A 14,528-nucleotide genomic window follows, 5' to 3' on the forward strand; every position below is an offset into this window, starting at 1 on the left:
AATCACAGAGATTCCCAGCACTGGGAACTGGGCTGCTACTGGGATGCCCTTGCCCCTCCCTGAGCCCTGCGAAAGCTGATCCGGCTTTTACACATTACTCTTTTCCTGGGACTATAACGGCAATGTGCATTATCACGTTACTCCAGAGCGGAATTAGCAATGTGACAATTAGCATCTTTGATGCAATTTCATGACACAGCATGTGAAGTGTGGGCGCGGTGACAAATTTTGCCCTAGATGTGGATGCGAGGTCCTTGCCTCCGCTTTGCAGAAAGCCTTCTGCACTGGCATCCCAGGGGATGCTCCCTGACATGGCCCCTTACATGCCAGCCCATAAATTCCCCATTTTCTACTCCTGCCAGCTGATCCCTGCTCTCTTCACTTACACCCTGGTCATCTGTCTGCCTGCAGCAAGATGAGCAGCAGGCACTGCTGCTTTCATCTTGGGCACAGGCAGGCAATGTGAGGGAAGACTGTGACTCCGTGGGAGCTGCTTCTCCTGCTCCCATCCCTCCCTGGCCCTTCCCCAACAAATCATCCCCATCCCCACCGGCATTGGGGTGTACATGCAGCCAGAAACCGCTGCTGGCATGAAGGAAAAGCTGGAACCGTCTTTGCAGTGTGACTGTGCTTTGAGCAACAGCCGATTAATCCCCTTGTATTTCCTGAATGAAACCAGAGACAAAGCAGCTATGTGCTGAGCGTCATCCTGCCCACCCAGGGTTTGGGCACTGGCATGTGTCACTCCAGTGCCCATGCACAGAGAGGCCCTGGCAAGTGCTGGAGCAGGGCAAGGTGGCAGGAGAGCTCTCCCATCCATTAGCTGCATTTCCCAGAACTACCAGGGGGCCCCTGGACTTGTCCCACCAGCAGATTGCATCCAGCTGAAAGCCATTTACCCTGAGCTCCAGGCAGGAGCAGCCACAGCTGGTTGCTAAATATGCCTATGAAACCAGGACAGCCCAGATTTGCAGGGATTTCACTGGGAAAACTCCAGATTATTATTTTTTTCCTAATGCTTCTAACATTGTTGCTTCTTCCTCAGTGGGGACCCGTTTCCTCCCAGAATCTGAAAGGGCTCCTGCTCTGCCACGTGGCCACCCAGCATCGCGAGGACACTGTGGTGTCAGCCAGGGCTGGCAGCAGCTTGTACCTGACCCTGGGTTGCAATACAGAAGATGGCTCAGGACAGCTCTGCAATGCCATGGCCACATTGGCATCACTGAGATGCACCAAGCAAGACAGAAGCTGCAGCAGAAGGGGTGTAGGGGATGCTGGATCCCACCCCTGTATCACTTCCCTTGATCTGAGCCATCCTGGAGTCCAACCCATCATGGGGATGCTGTGATTAGACACCTGCAGCACTTTTGCAGGAGCTGGGATGTGTTTCCAGCCATGCATGCTGTTCAGGTGACACAATCGCAGCAGGATGGTGGATAGTGTGGCTGCTGTGGCTCTAAACGGGGAAGGATGGGGTGCCTGTAGCTGCCTACCAGGTTCCCCACGGACAGCACGTTCTCAAACTCCTCTGTCATGGGGTAATGCTCCATGGCCATGAAGAGCGTGTTGAGCACAATGCAGATGGTGATGCCCAGGTCCACGAAGGGGTCCATCACCACTAGCTTGACAAACTCCTTGAGCTTTATCCACAGAGGACAGCAGTTCCACACCAGAAACATGTGGGCAAATTTGTACCACCAGGATGGGCACTTCTGATGAGCTTCCTCCAGTTCTGAGGGCAGGAAAGAAAAATGACATCAGTGTAGGCTTATCCTGTCCTCCCCTGGGTGGGGCAAGTGTTAACCCACTAGAAGAGACCTCTCCTGAGGTCCTGAACCAGCCCTAGACCATCTATAGTTTAATATGAGGGCTAAAAGGAGGAGCCTTCCCATGCCCAGGCACAGTGATGTTGCAGACCTTAGCCTCCAAACCAGAGAGGAATGGAAAGGCAGGTCAGTGAGGGAACCATGGGTCCAATCCTGCTCTCAACACCTGGGCAGGATTTGACGTCTCTCTGCCATGTTGAGATTGCAGGGACATCGAAGGGAACTGCTTTGGAGTGGCCAGAGGGTTTTGTACCCATTCTCGGTGAGGACAGGGCCGAGAAACCTGTTACTGCTGAGTCTATGGTACTTTTTGCTGAAGTTGAGACAGCAGCTCTTAGGAAGCCACTCAACAGCTCTCAGTTGACTCTGGAGACTGCTGTAACAAATTGCAATCCAATTCATTTGCATGAGATATTGTATTATTGCCTCCAGGCACCATCCTAGCAAGTTAGGATGAAAAGCCTTGCCTGAGCATCACTGCAGCGCACTGACCCCATACGGAGACCCCAGGTCCGGAGTCATCCCTCACGTGGGGCTGGAGATGTGGGAAAGCCACTATCACTGGTGTGTGCCGAGCTCCGCAAGCCCGCCAATGCACAACAGTTGGGCTAAACCAGCTGGCACACACAGCCCTCACCCAGGCTGGGGAAGGACGTACCTTCCATAGTGTTGGAGATGACACTGATGGTGCTCCCCACCCTCTTCTCAAGGCCCGGCCCATCTTGGTTACCCACAGTGAGGTGGTTGTGGTCTGATTTCTCCGGCTCATTGCTTGGGTTGAACTAGAAGAAGAGGAGGCCACAGGGGATGAATGCAGAGCACTGCAGGCTATTTAGTGCACTTAAAGATAGAGCAGGCAGAAAAAAGGGCATGGTCTGGAGAGACCTTGGGGTGCAACATGGGTGGACTGCAGAAAGGCTCGTAGGAGCTGACCTACAACAAGCTGGGCACGAGCCTGTCTCTCCACTGGGGTTTATTGGGGTGGGCACCCACAAGGGATGGCAGAGATAGAGCCGAGCACGTACATCAATCACCGTAGCGGACCGCTCCAGCTTGATCTTGGGGACCACTTGCCCGTTGCAGTCCTTTGCCTTGTCCTGGTCACTGTTCAGGTCTGAGTCGCGCTCCTTCTCGGCCATGCTGCTGGGCAGGGAACCGCTGCTGGATCGCTGGTCCTGCAACTGCAGCAACGCACGTCCCCATCACCTACACGTCCACAGCCATCGGGAGCTTCCCACAATTGCTGCAGGGCACCAGGCTAAGGAGGAGGGGGAATTGAGCCCCAGGACCATCCTGGGCAGGGCTTTGTGACTCCAAAGTCTGCTGCTGCAGGACCTGGGCAGCAAACTCAGATCCTCATGAGCAACAATGAGAGAGAACAATTTTTAGTAGCTAAACAGAAGTTGCAAGCCTTTCCTTTTCATTTCCACACCCCACCGTAATAAGCTCTCTGTAACAGCAGATCTGTTCAAATTTGGTTAGGGTGAATAATTCATAAGGAAAAAACTATGCAAACCTAATTTTTGTCTTGCAGGAAACTCCAATCTTTGAAACATGCTTTCATCCCAAATGGGAAAGAAGGAAAAGCTTCAAGGCTCTTACTGAAATGTGATGGCCAAGATTTTGGGACTTGCATTTGGACTTGCACTGAATTTGTGACTGTTTGCATCAAAATTTAATTTTTTTTCCCCCAAATGTTGTTTTATTAGGTTTTCATTTGCACATTCAATCATTTCTTTTTTTTTTTTTTTTCTTTCTGACACTGTTATTAATATTTGCAGTTTACTACACCCTCTGGTAGCATTAAGGATGCCACAGTGGAGTGGGAACCTCTCTGTTCCCACTGCATATCGCTGAGGTGCAACACAGTTTCCATGCTCGGACTCTGGATATTAAATGGATCCAAGTGCCCATTTCTTATAGGAGCTTTGCCCTCAGTCTTATTCCCTCCATCTTCTCCATTTCTGTAGGTGACAATAAAGGAGTATCATCCCTTAATAAAGCCTTTGGGCAACTCACTGGTTAATTTGTTCAGGGAACTGACCACAGCACCAGCTTTATGCCCAGGCCTGGAGTCCCCATCCCTTGGGCAGGGTTTGCTTAGACCCATCCTGCAAACAGCAGCAGCCAGATAAGAGCAAGCCACTTCCTCGGAGGATGTTGCGGCCCAGCATAGATAAGCAGCGAGAGATAGAAGCTCTAGAGAGAGGAAAACATTGTTTTGTGTTTCTCTCTACATGCAAGGAAGCTGGTCTTTTGCCCAGACTAACAGTCAGATTTGCAGGGATGTCCCTTGTGGACATTGCTGACATAGACCAAAGTGATGATTAGAGATGGAAAATAGCTGGGCTGCAGTATCAGACATCACAGAAGCTTTTGCCCATGTTTTTATAGGCATATTGTGCTGAAAAGAGACTCCCAAGGATGGGAAAGGGGCTAAGGTAACACCCCAGGACCACAATGGAGCAAATGTCTCTTGTCTAGACCATGCTTTTGCCAAGAAAGTTTGGACCAGATGATACTTGAGGTCATTTCCAACCTGATATTCAGAGAATCATAGAATAGTTTGGGTTGGAAGGGATCTTTAAAGGTCATCTAGTCCAACCCCTCTGCAATGAACAGGGACATCTTCAACTAGATCAGGCTGCTCAGAGCCCCATCTAAGCTGACCTGGAATGTTTCCAGGGATGGGCATCTACCACCTCTCTGGGCAACCTGTGTCTGTGTTTCACCACCCTCATCGTAAAAAATTTCTTCCTTGTATCTAGTCTAAATCCACCCTCTTTTAGTTTAAAACTATTACCCCTTGTCCTATTGCAACAGGCCCTGCTAAAAAGTTTGTCCCCATCTTTCTTATAAGCCCCTTTAGGTACTGAAAGGCTGCTATAAGGCCTCCCCGGAGCCTTCTCTTCTCCAGGCTGAACAACCCCAACTCTCCCAGCCTGTCTTCACAGGAGAGGTGCTCCAGCCCTCTGAACATTTTTCTGGCCCTCCTATGGACTCGCTCCAACAGGTCCATGTCTTTTCTGTGCTGAGGACCCCAGAGCTGGACGTGGTACTACAGGTGGGGTCTCACGAGAACAGAGTAGAGGGGGAGAATCACCTCCCTCGACCTGCTGGTCACGCTGCTTTTGATACAGCCCAGGATATGGTTGGCTTTCTGGGCTATGAGTGTACATTGTTGGCTCATGTCCAGCTTTTCATCCACCAGTACCCCTAAGTCCTCTTCTGCAGGGCTGCTCTCAATCCCTTCATCCCCCAGCCTGTATTGATACTGGGGGTTGCCCAGACCCAGGTGCAGGACCTTGCACTTGGCCTTGTTGAACCTCATGAGGTTCACATGGGCCCACTTCTTGAGCTTGTTCAGGTCCCTCCGGATGGCATCCCATCCCTCAGGTGTGTCAACCACACCACTCAGCTTGGTGTCATCTGCAAGCTTGCTGAGGATATTATACGATTCTATGAAATGGGTGGAAATCAGGCAGCTTCAGAGACCACTCGTTTTGACACCAGCTCGTTTGACTGCAAACGCTCTGCAGCATCAGGCATGTATATCTGCTCATGTGCTGGGGGACAGCAGTGAGACCAGACCCCGAGAGCTGTGCCTTGGCTCCTGCAAGGACACCAGGACTTCCCCAGGCAAGCCACAGGGTCTCTGGAGCCCTCTCTTCTCTTTTCCATTCTTGGCCAAAAGGAAATGGTTTGCTAAGGCATTTAGTTTTGCTGCAACTGCCCTATCTTCCTTGAGTGCTTCTTTTGTACCCTGGTCATAACGTGCCTGTGCAGGCTCTCTGCCAGGTTTCCTGCTTTTGATGTGCTGCAGGAAGATATATTGTTAGTTCTGGTGCCTTTTATGACTTGTTTCTCACCTCCTCCTTTCAGGCAATACTGCACCTCTGTGCTGCACCTCTCTGCTGCCTCCCAGTGCTCCCTGTGCTTTTTGGATGTGGAAATTAAATCTTTTCAGCCTTCTTTTTATCCCACCCAGGATAGTATCTCATCCTTTTGATTCAGCTGTGACCTACAAAATAGTTACTCAACTATTATCTTTGCTTACTATGGATCAAAAGGGGCTTATTCTGAGGTTATACATAGAGGCTCCACCACACGTGTCAGTGCCTCCCCTTTTCCCCCCCTATTCCTAAGGTTCCTCATTTTGGCCTCCATATTTTCCACCAACCATCTTCTCTTGCTCCTCTTGATGCTTCTTCAGCTGCTCCATGAGCTGTTGAAATTCCTCCTCCTTTTCCTGCTCCTCCAGCAATGTGGCATCGTTTTGTTCTGCGTAAGCCATGGCCACCACCGCGAGGATGAGGTTGATGAGGTAGAAGGAACCAAGAAATATAACCACCACGAAGAAGATCATGTATGTTTTCCCTGCTGCACGCAGTGTCTGTGGAAAGAGGAGGCACAGGCTGTCACACCACCTCAGCACAGTATCGGTTTGGTGATGCTTCCAATGAAAGGTCTTGCACCAGGGCACCCTCCCATTTGTGGTAGGAGGACAGTATTTTGCTCCTATCTTCCCCAAGGGCTGGTCATTGCCCAGTTGACCTTCTTGCAGTCCACGGCACTGGGTTAGGACTTGTGTGAAACAGCCAGAAGTCTCCGCAAACCCAGCCATGCTGCTCTGTGCTGTCTGGTAGCCTGCGGGCTGCAAGCATGTATGGAGATGGGACTGATATTTCATCAGAGACTCGCTTTGCTGTGACAGGGGCTAACATCTCTCAGCTCCCAAATTCTCAGGTTTCACCCTTGGGCCAAGAGTGGCCCTTTTCTAACTCTAAATCTGGGCATAATCATTTCCAGAGGACATGTGTAGCCTTTTGATATAGGCTTGATTTTATCTAAACAGTCTCTGGACCCAGGGTCAGCTGGGATTTTTGTGGTGTCTTGAAATTCTCTGTAGAGGGTGACTCAATGCAGGAGACAAGTGACCTAGCTTTTCCCCCTTATCCCTTAGCTCAAGCCAGAGAAGTACTAGATACTCTTATAAATCCCCAATTTCCACAATACAGCTGACAGCACCACTGAAGCACATCTGGGCTTTGCCCTGGAAAATACACTGCACTGCTCAGGTTGGGGAACTGGATGGGACAATGCCCCATCTCTGCCGATCTTGGTTAGATCCATAAACCACAGGACAAGGTCCCACAGGGTTCCAGTCAAGTGACTTTTTACCTGTCCTAATCCTGGGGCAGCACTGAAACGAGAGAAGCATTTGCACAAGGGTAAAAATTTGGTGCCTACCAGCTGGAAGAGGTTCTCCCAGTAGTCCTGCGTCATGAGGCGGAAGAGGGCCAGGAAAGCCCAGCTGAAGGTATCGTAGCTGGTGTAGCCGTAGTTCGGGTTCCTGCCCGCCTTCATGCACTGGTACCCTTCAGGGCACTTCCTACCAAAGGAGCCACAGGGGCAGCTGTTGTGAGACCCTGGTGCTGCCCCTCCTGCACCCACAGCGAAACGCTCCATCCCTGGAGGTGCTGAGATGCTTCAGCAGAACCACCCCCGTGCAAGCTGATATAGTCGGGATGCCCAGGTTGATACCGCCTTCCCCAAAGCTGATATAGTCAGGGTACCTGGACTGATACCCCCTCCAAGGTGATACAGTTGGGATTCCCGGACCATTCACCTGCAAAGCCATGTTCCCAGTCCCGATCCTGTCCCATCCCAACCATCAGTGGTCCCACAGGCTCCGCTGGCTGCCTTGTCCCCTCCTGGGGAGCCAGAGGGGACGTCAGCCACCAGCGTGAGCTGCACTCACCCAGCATCGCTGCTGTTCCCGCAGAGCAGGGCGTCAAGCGCTCCCTCCAGAAAGTAGAAATTGGCTTTGCAGTTGGGGAAAGAGAAAGACATCAAAAAAACCCCAAACAACCCAAACCCAACAAAACAAAACACCAAACATTGATTTTTCAAATTCTTGGAAGCTCATCGCTGTCAGGCAAATTCCCTGAATCCCAGTGCTGGTCACTGGGTTATCTCCTCTCTGCTGACTTTGCTATTTGCATTGAACTACCTGGCACTAGCTCAGACACCTCATGGCATTGTTTCACCAACCAAACTAGATGGTTCCCAAGCCCATCAAGAGCTCTGGAAACAGACCAGGGTCAGGCTTGGCCTACCTTCTGGGAAGGTGGGTTAACATGTGGTCAAAGGACCACAGCTGGTCCATTTTGCCGAGAAAACGTACAAAATGGCAGGGCATTCCCAGGGAGCACTGAGCATGGGGGACTGCAGGAGTCCCCAGAAAGCCTGGGGAAACTGTCTGCTACTCCTCCGTGGCCATCACCTTCCTCCTGCTGCTCCCATCCCAACCAGCCCCTACCTGGTGGGGAAACCTACCCTGCTTACAGACCAGGGGTCCTTAAAGCTCCTCCTTACAGCTTGGGCACAGACCCAGAGCCACAGAAGCTGCCAAGCAGTGCCACCACAGGTCAGTTGTCCCCAAGGATACATAGATGAGCATCTGGAGAAACCCACCCCAGGACATGGCAGAGGGCAGCTGGACTCCATCCTGGGCATCACCTAGCACAGCCCTTCCAGGAGCCACACGGGGATTTCTGGAGCTTCCTCAAAGCATCTCTAGCTCTGCCTGGCTTCTTGCCACCAGGCTTTTATTTAACCTATGTGGGCTCATCAAGGAGATGTCCCACTTGTAAAACTCCAGGCGATGTGTTTTTGGCCTGGCCCCAATAGCCGTTAACCTGAACGCATGGCTGCAGAGCGCTGTTGCTATTTGCGCTGCACTCACTAGATCCTATGTATTGAATTTGCACCCCTACCACGAAGCCTTCCTGTAATTAATGCCAGAACTACTTATACGGTTAGGCAAAGCAGCTCAGCCGAGACATAACCCAATCTTCTGCTGAGCTCTGTCGAGCGCCCTAAACGAGATGTGAAACATCCCTGTGGAGCATCCTACCACTGTGCAGCTCTGGCAGGCAGATTTTCTGAGATTTTTACATTTTCACGGAGTTTAAAAACGCAAAACCAAAGAACAAACAAAAAATCCACCACATTTTGTGGGCCAAACTTGTTTCAAAGAAGAAGTAGGAAAGTAGCAAACTTGGAGACCTGTCTGAGGACCTGTGCTTGATCCCACCTCTCCCTCCTTCCCCTCCTGTTGGCTGTCACAGTGTCGCATGCTTGCACCAATGCTCACTGGATGCAGCAGTACTTGGGGAAGGACCTAGCTATGATGCAGTGAAAGTGGGTGAGAAATGTCATTCCTGCATCCTTCCCTCTGGTTTCCCACCCGAAGTCCCATCTGCTCCTGGAGGGTTTGGTTTCCCTGCTGTGACCAGCCAGACAGAGCAGCTGTTCACCAGTGCCCACCGCGATGGGGAGATTGTGCCCCCACTAAGCAAGTGGGAGAGATGGAGACACTGGTTTGTCCAGGCTTCCCATGGTGAAACCTTTCTGGAGGAGTTTAGCTTGCCCAGGTGGACTGCATTTTCCCTGGCAAAGAGGATTTGATCCCATCTGTCTATCCTGTGAGTATGCACAATCCCTATTTCACCCACCGACCACTTGTCCCTGCAAAGCACCTTGGCAAGAAGATCCATGCAAGCAAACCATCTGGGTCTGACACGGATGAAGAGCAAGGAAACCGAGGAGCAAGCCAGGGTGATGGGCCAGCAGAGAAGTGGGTGCACAAGTGTTTACCTTCATCGTTGATGTAGGCCTCGAAATCAAAGGTGCTGTTGCTAGTGAAGTTGCTAGTGAAGTTGCTGGCAATGCCGTCAGTGAAGTTGCCATAGAGCGTTGTGTTGGCCAACGTGTCGTTGTCCAGCCCCAAGTCCCACAGCAGGGTGTCGTTGAGGGGGGGCCACCGCACGCACTTCTGCCGGAGGTTCCCCATGAAGAGCTGGAGACCGATTAGGGCAAACACACTCAGGCAGAAGACGGTGAGGATCATGACGTCCGAGAGCTTCTTCACCGACTGGATCAGAGCCCCAACGATCGTCTTCAGCCCTATGGGGGAGGTGTCACTACTGAGCTAATTGTTTGTTTGCTAATTGTGGAGAACATGCTACTGTGCTCCCAAAAGATGCCGGATCTGGTGGGGACATGTGGCATCATCAAGTTCACCCCACGTGCTCAGACCTCCAGCTCTGTGCCCCATGTTGCATCCCAGCTACCCCACGCATTGCTGGGCAGCATAAACGCCTCCCCCAGAATTGTCACCTTTGGACCAGTGCCTGCCAAGCCTCCCCATGCCAACCTTAACCTGGGTATCACAAGCCAAATCTCATCTCAGGCTGGCAGCCATGAATTCCTTTGGCTTCACCTTTTCCCCAAATACCACAGTCAGGCCTTTTTTTGGGCCAAGCCAGTAGAGTAGCCCACTTTGCTGCAGCACATGGAAAAGCTATTTGCCATCCCAGCTGGAAGATGCTGACCACTGCTCTCAGCTCCAGAAAAGCCTCTGTGGTTCAACACCCCCACATGCTGCTGCCCCGTGGGTGGTTGGGAGCCCCCACGTACCCTCCAGCCTGATTCCTTCAAGCTGGAGAAACCCAAATGTGTCAAGTGAAGGTGACAAAGTGACATCTGCATTAAGCATCAGGATTAACTCATCCATCCCCGCCAGCATCGCTGTTTCTTCCACAGAGGAGGCTTGCCCACAGATCCTCAGTGGGCTTTTCACATGGAGGATGTCATTCCTGTCACCCGAGGTCTACACGGATGATGGGTGATGCTGGGACATCCTGACATTGATCTTAAAAGCAGCTCTGAGCACAGAGCTTTCTCATGTAGAGGCAATTCTCCAAAGACACATGATTTTTAGTCCTGTCATCATGCTAGTTCTGACCCCCTCCCAAAAAAACCCCAACCAACCTATTTAGGTAAAACCCTGTTCTCCAAGGGCTTGTCTAAGTTGGGAACTGCTGAGGACAGCTGTTCTAAAACAGCTTATTTTTGCAACTGCTATTTCTGCAGAGCCTCTTGGGGGGATGTTATTCCAGAAAGAAGCAGCAGCTTATGTTTTGCTAAATGCAATTTTTAGCCTGTTTGATGGAGGCAAAAAACATTCAAATATGAACCCTAAAGATCTGGAAACTGCAGGGACACAAGAATTTATTCACCACAAGAAATTATCATTTTCAGTTCAATCTCATGCTTCTTCAAGGGGTCTGACCTATCATTTCTGTGAGCTTGCACTAGGTGGTACCAAACCAGGGTATTGAAATGGTATCAAACTTGGGAAACAGCCATCAGAGGTATTTGATAACATGCTCCTAACACTGCAGGCTGGATGTTTGGGGTGATGTTAAACACTTGCCATAAGGCTCTTGCACTAATACCCATTAAATATCTCAACCGTAGCACCAGTGCAGTCAGCAGTGGGGACAAAACTAAATTTATGGCTCCAAGGACCAAGCAAAATGTATTGATTAATCGAGACCATAAACACAACGTGAGCACAGGCCCACTTAAGGCATCTCCAAGGAGCCCTAAAAACACCACATCTGGCTCACCAGGGGCTTTCCCTGGCCAAACAACTGAGTCAGCACAGCTAATTTCAAGATGTAAAATCAGCAGGACCTGACCCAAAAACTGAAATAGGTGGAAAATTATTTATAAGTATCAAATACCTTATTTACTCTGTTTTCTCAGAGCTGTCAAAAGAACAAGGAACTGCTGTGAACTGTGGAAAAACCTAAGCTCGAGGGAGGGGAAGATATGGAGAGGAGATCCCTTCTTTAAGTCCCACCTGGTATCACAGTGATGGTTTTCAAGGCACGGAGGACACGGAAGGTCCTGAGAGCAGAGATGTTCCCCAGGTCCACAAACTCGGTAATGTAGCTGCAGGACAGGAGAGGAAAGGGTTTTAAGGGCTCTGCCAGGCACTCACCCCCCTGCTTCTCAGCCCTCCTCCCCAGGGTCATTCCCCCCCCCGCCCCAGGTGCAGTGGCCAGACCTCCTGTCCTCTCCCCATCCCACCAAACTCACGCCATGGAGATGACCATGAAGTCCAGCCAATTCCACGGGTCGCGCAGGAATGTGAAGTTGTCGATGCAGAAGCCTCTCGACAGTATCTTGATGAGGGACTCGAAGGTGTATATCCCAGTGAAGGCGTATCTGAAATGGGAACGGCGACTCAGGGGATGCTCACCCAGGTCCAAGGATCAGCTCAGGATGAGGTTTTGTCCACCCCTGCCAGTGGGACCATCTTGGGGAGCTGAGCTTGGGGGTTCACAGTCACAGGCTGCTGAGTTCCTTGTAAGGCAAGTTGGGACATCTTGAGGTACCAATCCCTTTGATGACTATTCTGCAACACCTCTGATCCCTGCTGATGTCCCACCACCATCACGCTCTCTGTAAAACCCTGCTGAGACCTGATTGTGCAGAACCACAGCAGAAAATGCTGGATTTTCCCCTTCTCACCTGGGGCTGGTTGTCCATACTCTTTGGACTTGTGGGTCTGCTCAGCCTCTCCAGACTATCACTGCCGACCCGACCTGACCCAGCCTGCTCTGCAGTGGTCTACTGTCACAGGGACCCCACCAGATTTTGGGCAGCTCTGAAACACTCCCACTCTTTGCAATGCCTAATGCAAAGCGCGGACATCCCTTCTGAGATCAAGAGGGCCACCAGCGTCGCCCAATGACACCTCTCCTCCTCTGAAGGGTCCCTGGATCCCAACACTCCTCTCAGCCTTGGTCCTGCCCCTCCTGAGGATGGCCCCCATGGCTGGGGGAGGTTGTGGGAGGCACGGACTTACTCCACGTTCTTGGACCATGCCGGGGGGTTGCTCATTGTCATAAACACACAGTTGGTTAAAATTGTGATCATGATGAACATGCTGAACAATTTAAAACTTGGTCAAGGAAAAATGCTGTGGCTGTTGCCTAGATTCCCCCCTTCACACGATTATGAAGGCAAGCACCCCTACTCCTGTCCTGACACCCACCTTGGTCCCATGCCCTGACCTGCTCCTTCTGCAGCCCTCTCCTGGCTCAGTTCTGTGCTCCCATGCATGGTCCTGGCCCCTGCTGTCCCCTTCTGCTCCCTTCCCCATCTCCGTGGTGCTGGGTCTGCCTCCCTTCTTGTCGCTTGTGCTCCTTTCTCTCCATCACCCCAGGATACAGCTTTCCCCACTTGTCTGATGCCTCTGCCCCTCTTTTTCCTCCTACCTTCTGGCCAGCACCCCCTGCTGCCACCAGAGCTCTGCTGGGATCACTTCCCACCCACCCTAGTGCCCCTCTTGCTCTTGGCATCCTTTCCTGTCTCTCCATCTCTGCTTGTCTCACACCAAAAGCCCCAGCACCGCCCAAGTTGCCTCCTTCCCTGTACCCCAATGTCCTGGTTCCTCTGCTTTCCCTCTCCCAAAGCATCCTTTGAGCTCCCCAATTTGCCCACTTCCCAGATGGGACAGGATCCCCTGATCTGTAATCATTTTCTTTCCTTTCTGAGTCTCTCCAGACCTCAGAGACCTTGTACCTCTTCCTAGGAAGCTCTACCACTCAGATTTCTTCCCTTCTCCAATCAAACTGATTCCTCCCTTCTCCAGCCAAGACTGACCTCTTGGTGCCACCAAGGTGCCCAAAGCCTTCAAGCACCCACTCCTTGGGAAGGGACCAAAGCATTGGGATGGCCGGGCAGCGGGGTCCTGGCCATGGTGGGGCCAGCCCAGGAAATTTGCTCGCCACACCATCATGAAACACTTCTCTCAGCCCTCTCCCAGGACTGTTTGCACTCTGACCATCAGGGTTTGACCTGGCAACAGAGCAGCATCACAGAGGGCAAGGATATGAATGGACAAGCACTTTGATGGCTCCTCTGCGGATGGGGTGGAAGGGCCCCAGCAGGTAGAGGGCAGGGGTCGCCGAGAAGCGGAAGATGGACTTCCCTTTGTTGAGGACTATGAATGTCTGTGGAGAAAAGAAAGGAGGGAGATAGGTTAGCCCTTCTGCACACCCCGGAAACACCCACAGATCAAGTGCTGCCATTAGAGGCGAGACCTCTATGTGTGTTTTGGATCTCCAGAGGCTTGTGACTGCCAAGGAACAGATGCTTTGTTTTGGAGGAGAAGCAACCACAGTAGTTTGGGGCTACGGATCACCAAGATGGGCTCAGATGAGATCTTGGGTCATGGTGGAAAGAAGAGGAGGTCTGTGCTTTGGTCTTTTTCTTGGGATTTACATGTAATGCCAACTCTACCCATGGGCTAAGCTCTGTCCCTCACCTTCTTATCCTTGTAGAAAGGGTCCAGGTCCTCCAGGGGGGTCCCGATGAGCTCCAGCGGTGGGTCACCATAGATAAGGGGCAGGTTCTTGCCAGCTTCCAGATCGCTCCTGGGCTTGATCTCTTCTTCCTCAGGCAGCTCCATGTGCTGCTGCTTTATCTTGAGTGCCTCTGCCTCCGCGATGCGCTGCTTGATGGCAGCCAGCGAGGCGGGCGTGAAGGGGCGGAGGTTTTCGGGGCCCGGGATGTGCGGCAGGCCGGCCATCCTCTCATTCTGCTCCCAGGACGCCTGCGCCCAGCCTGCTGGGGAGAGGAGGGCTGAGAAGACAATGCCAGCTGGTCCCACTTTGGGGCATTTTTGCTCAGCCCTTGAAGCCAGCTGATGGCAGGATCTTGGTGAGTTTTTGCAAAAGAGTTTATTGCAGAACTATTGAGCTTGCAAGAAAGATCATTATGCATGGATCACTTGCAGACAGAGCACGCTGTGTGCTCCATCTCCTCCCAGACCCCCAT

General features: G+C 51.7%; 1 protein-coding gene across 2 annotated transcripts in view; it reads right to left on the reverse strand.

Moving 5' to 3' along the window:
• SCN4A (sodium voltage-gated channel alpha subunit 4) overlaps window positions 1-14,301 on the reverse strand; it is a 34,531-nt gene extending 20,230 nt beyond the window's left edge. The window contains exons 1-12 of one of the 2 annotated variants that reach the window (XM_049799391.1): window positions 14,017-14,301; window positions 13,582-13,702; window positions 12,553-12,640; window positions 11,781-11,909; window positions 11,542-11,633; window positions 9,489-9,797; window positions 7,588-7,651; window positions 7,077-7,218; window positions 6,007-6,219; window positions 2,852-3,007; window positions 2,485-2,608; window positions 1,494-1,732 (exon numbers count right to left, since the gene is read on the reverse strand). In XM_049799391.1, coding sequence (XP_049655348.1) covers window positions 1,494-1,732; window positions 2,485-2,608; window positions 2,852-3,007; window positions 6,007-6,219; window positions 7,077-7,218; window positions 7,588-7,651; window positions 9,489-9,797; window positions 11,542-11,633; window positions 11,781-11,909; window positions 12,553-12,640; window positions 13,582-13,702; window positions 14,017-14,280 — 1,941 coding nt within the window. In that variant the 5' untranslated portion in view covers window positions 14,281-14,301. Of the gene's footprint in view, window positions 1-1,493; window positions 1,733-2,484; window positions 2,609-2,851; window positions 3,008-6,006; window positions 6,220-7,076; window positions 7,219-7,587; window positions 7,652-9,488; window positions 9,798-11,541; window positions 11,634-11,780; window positions 11,910-12,552; window positions 12,641-13,581; window positions 13,703-14,016 lie in introns of those variants that run through there. The other variant, XM_049799389.1, reaches the window with a different exon arrangement.
• Between the last annotated feature and the right edge of the window lie 227 nt (window positions 14,302-14,528).

The sequence above is a fragment of the Accipiter gentilis genome, chromosome 5 (genome assembly GCF_929443795.1).
Source record: "Accipiter gentilis chromosome 5, bAccGen1.1, whole genome shotgun sequence".
In the NCBI taxonomy this organism is placed as follows: domain Eukaryota; kingdom Metazoa; phylum Chordata; class Aves; order Accipitriformes; family Accipitridae; genus Astur; species Astur gentilis.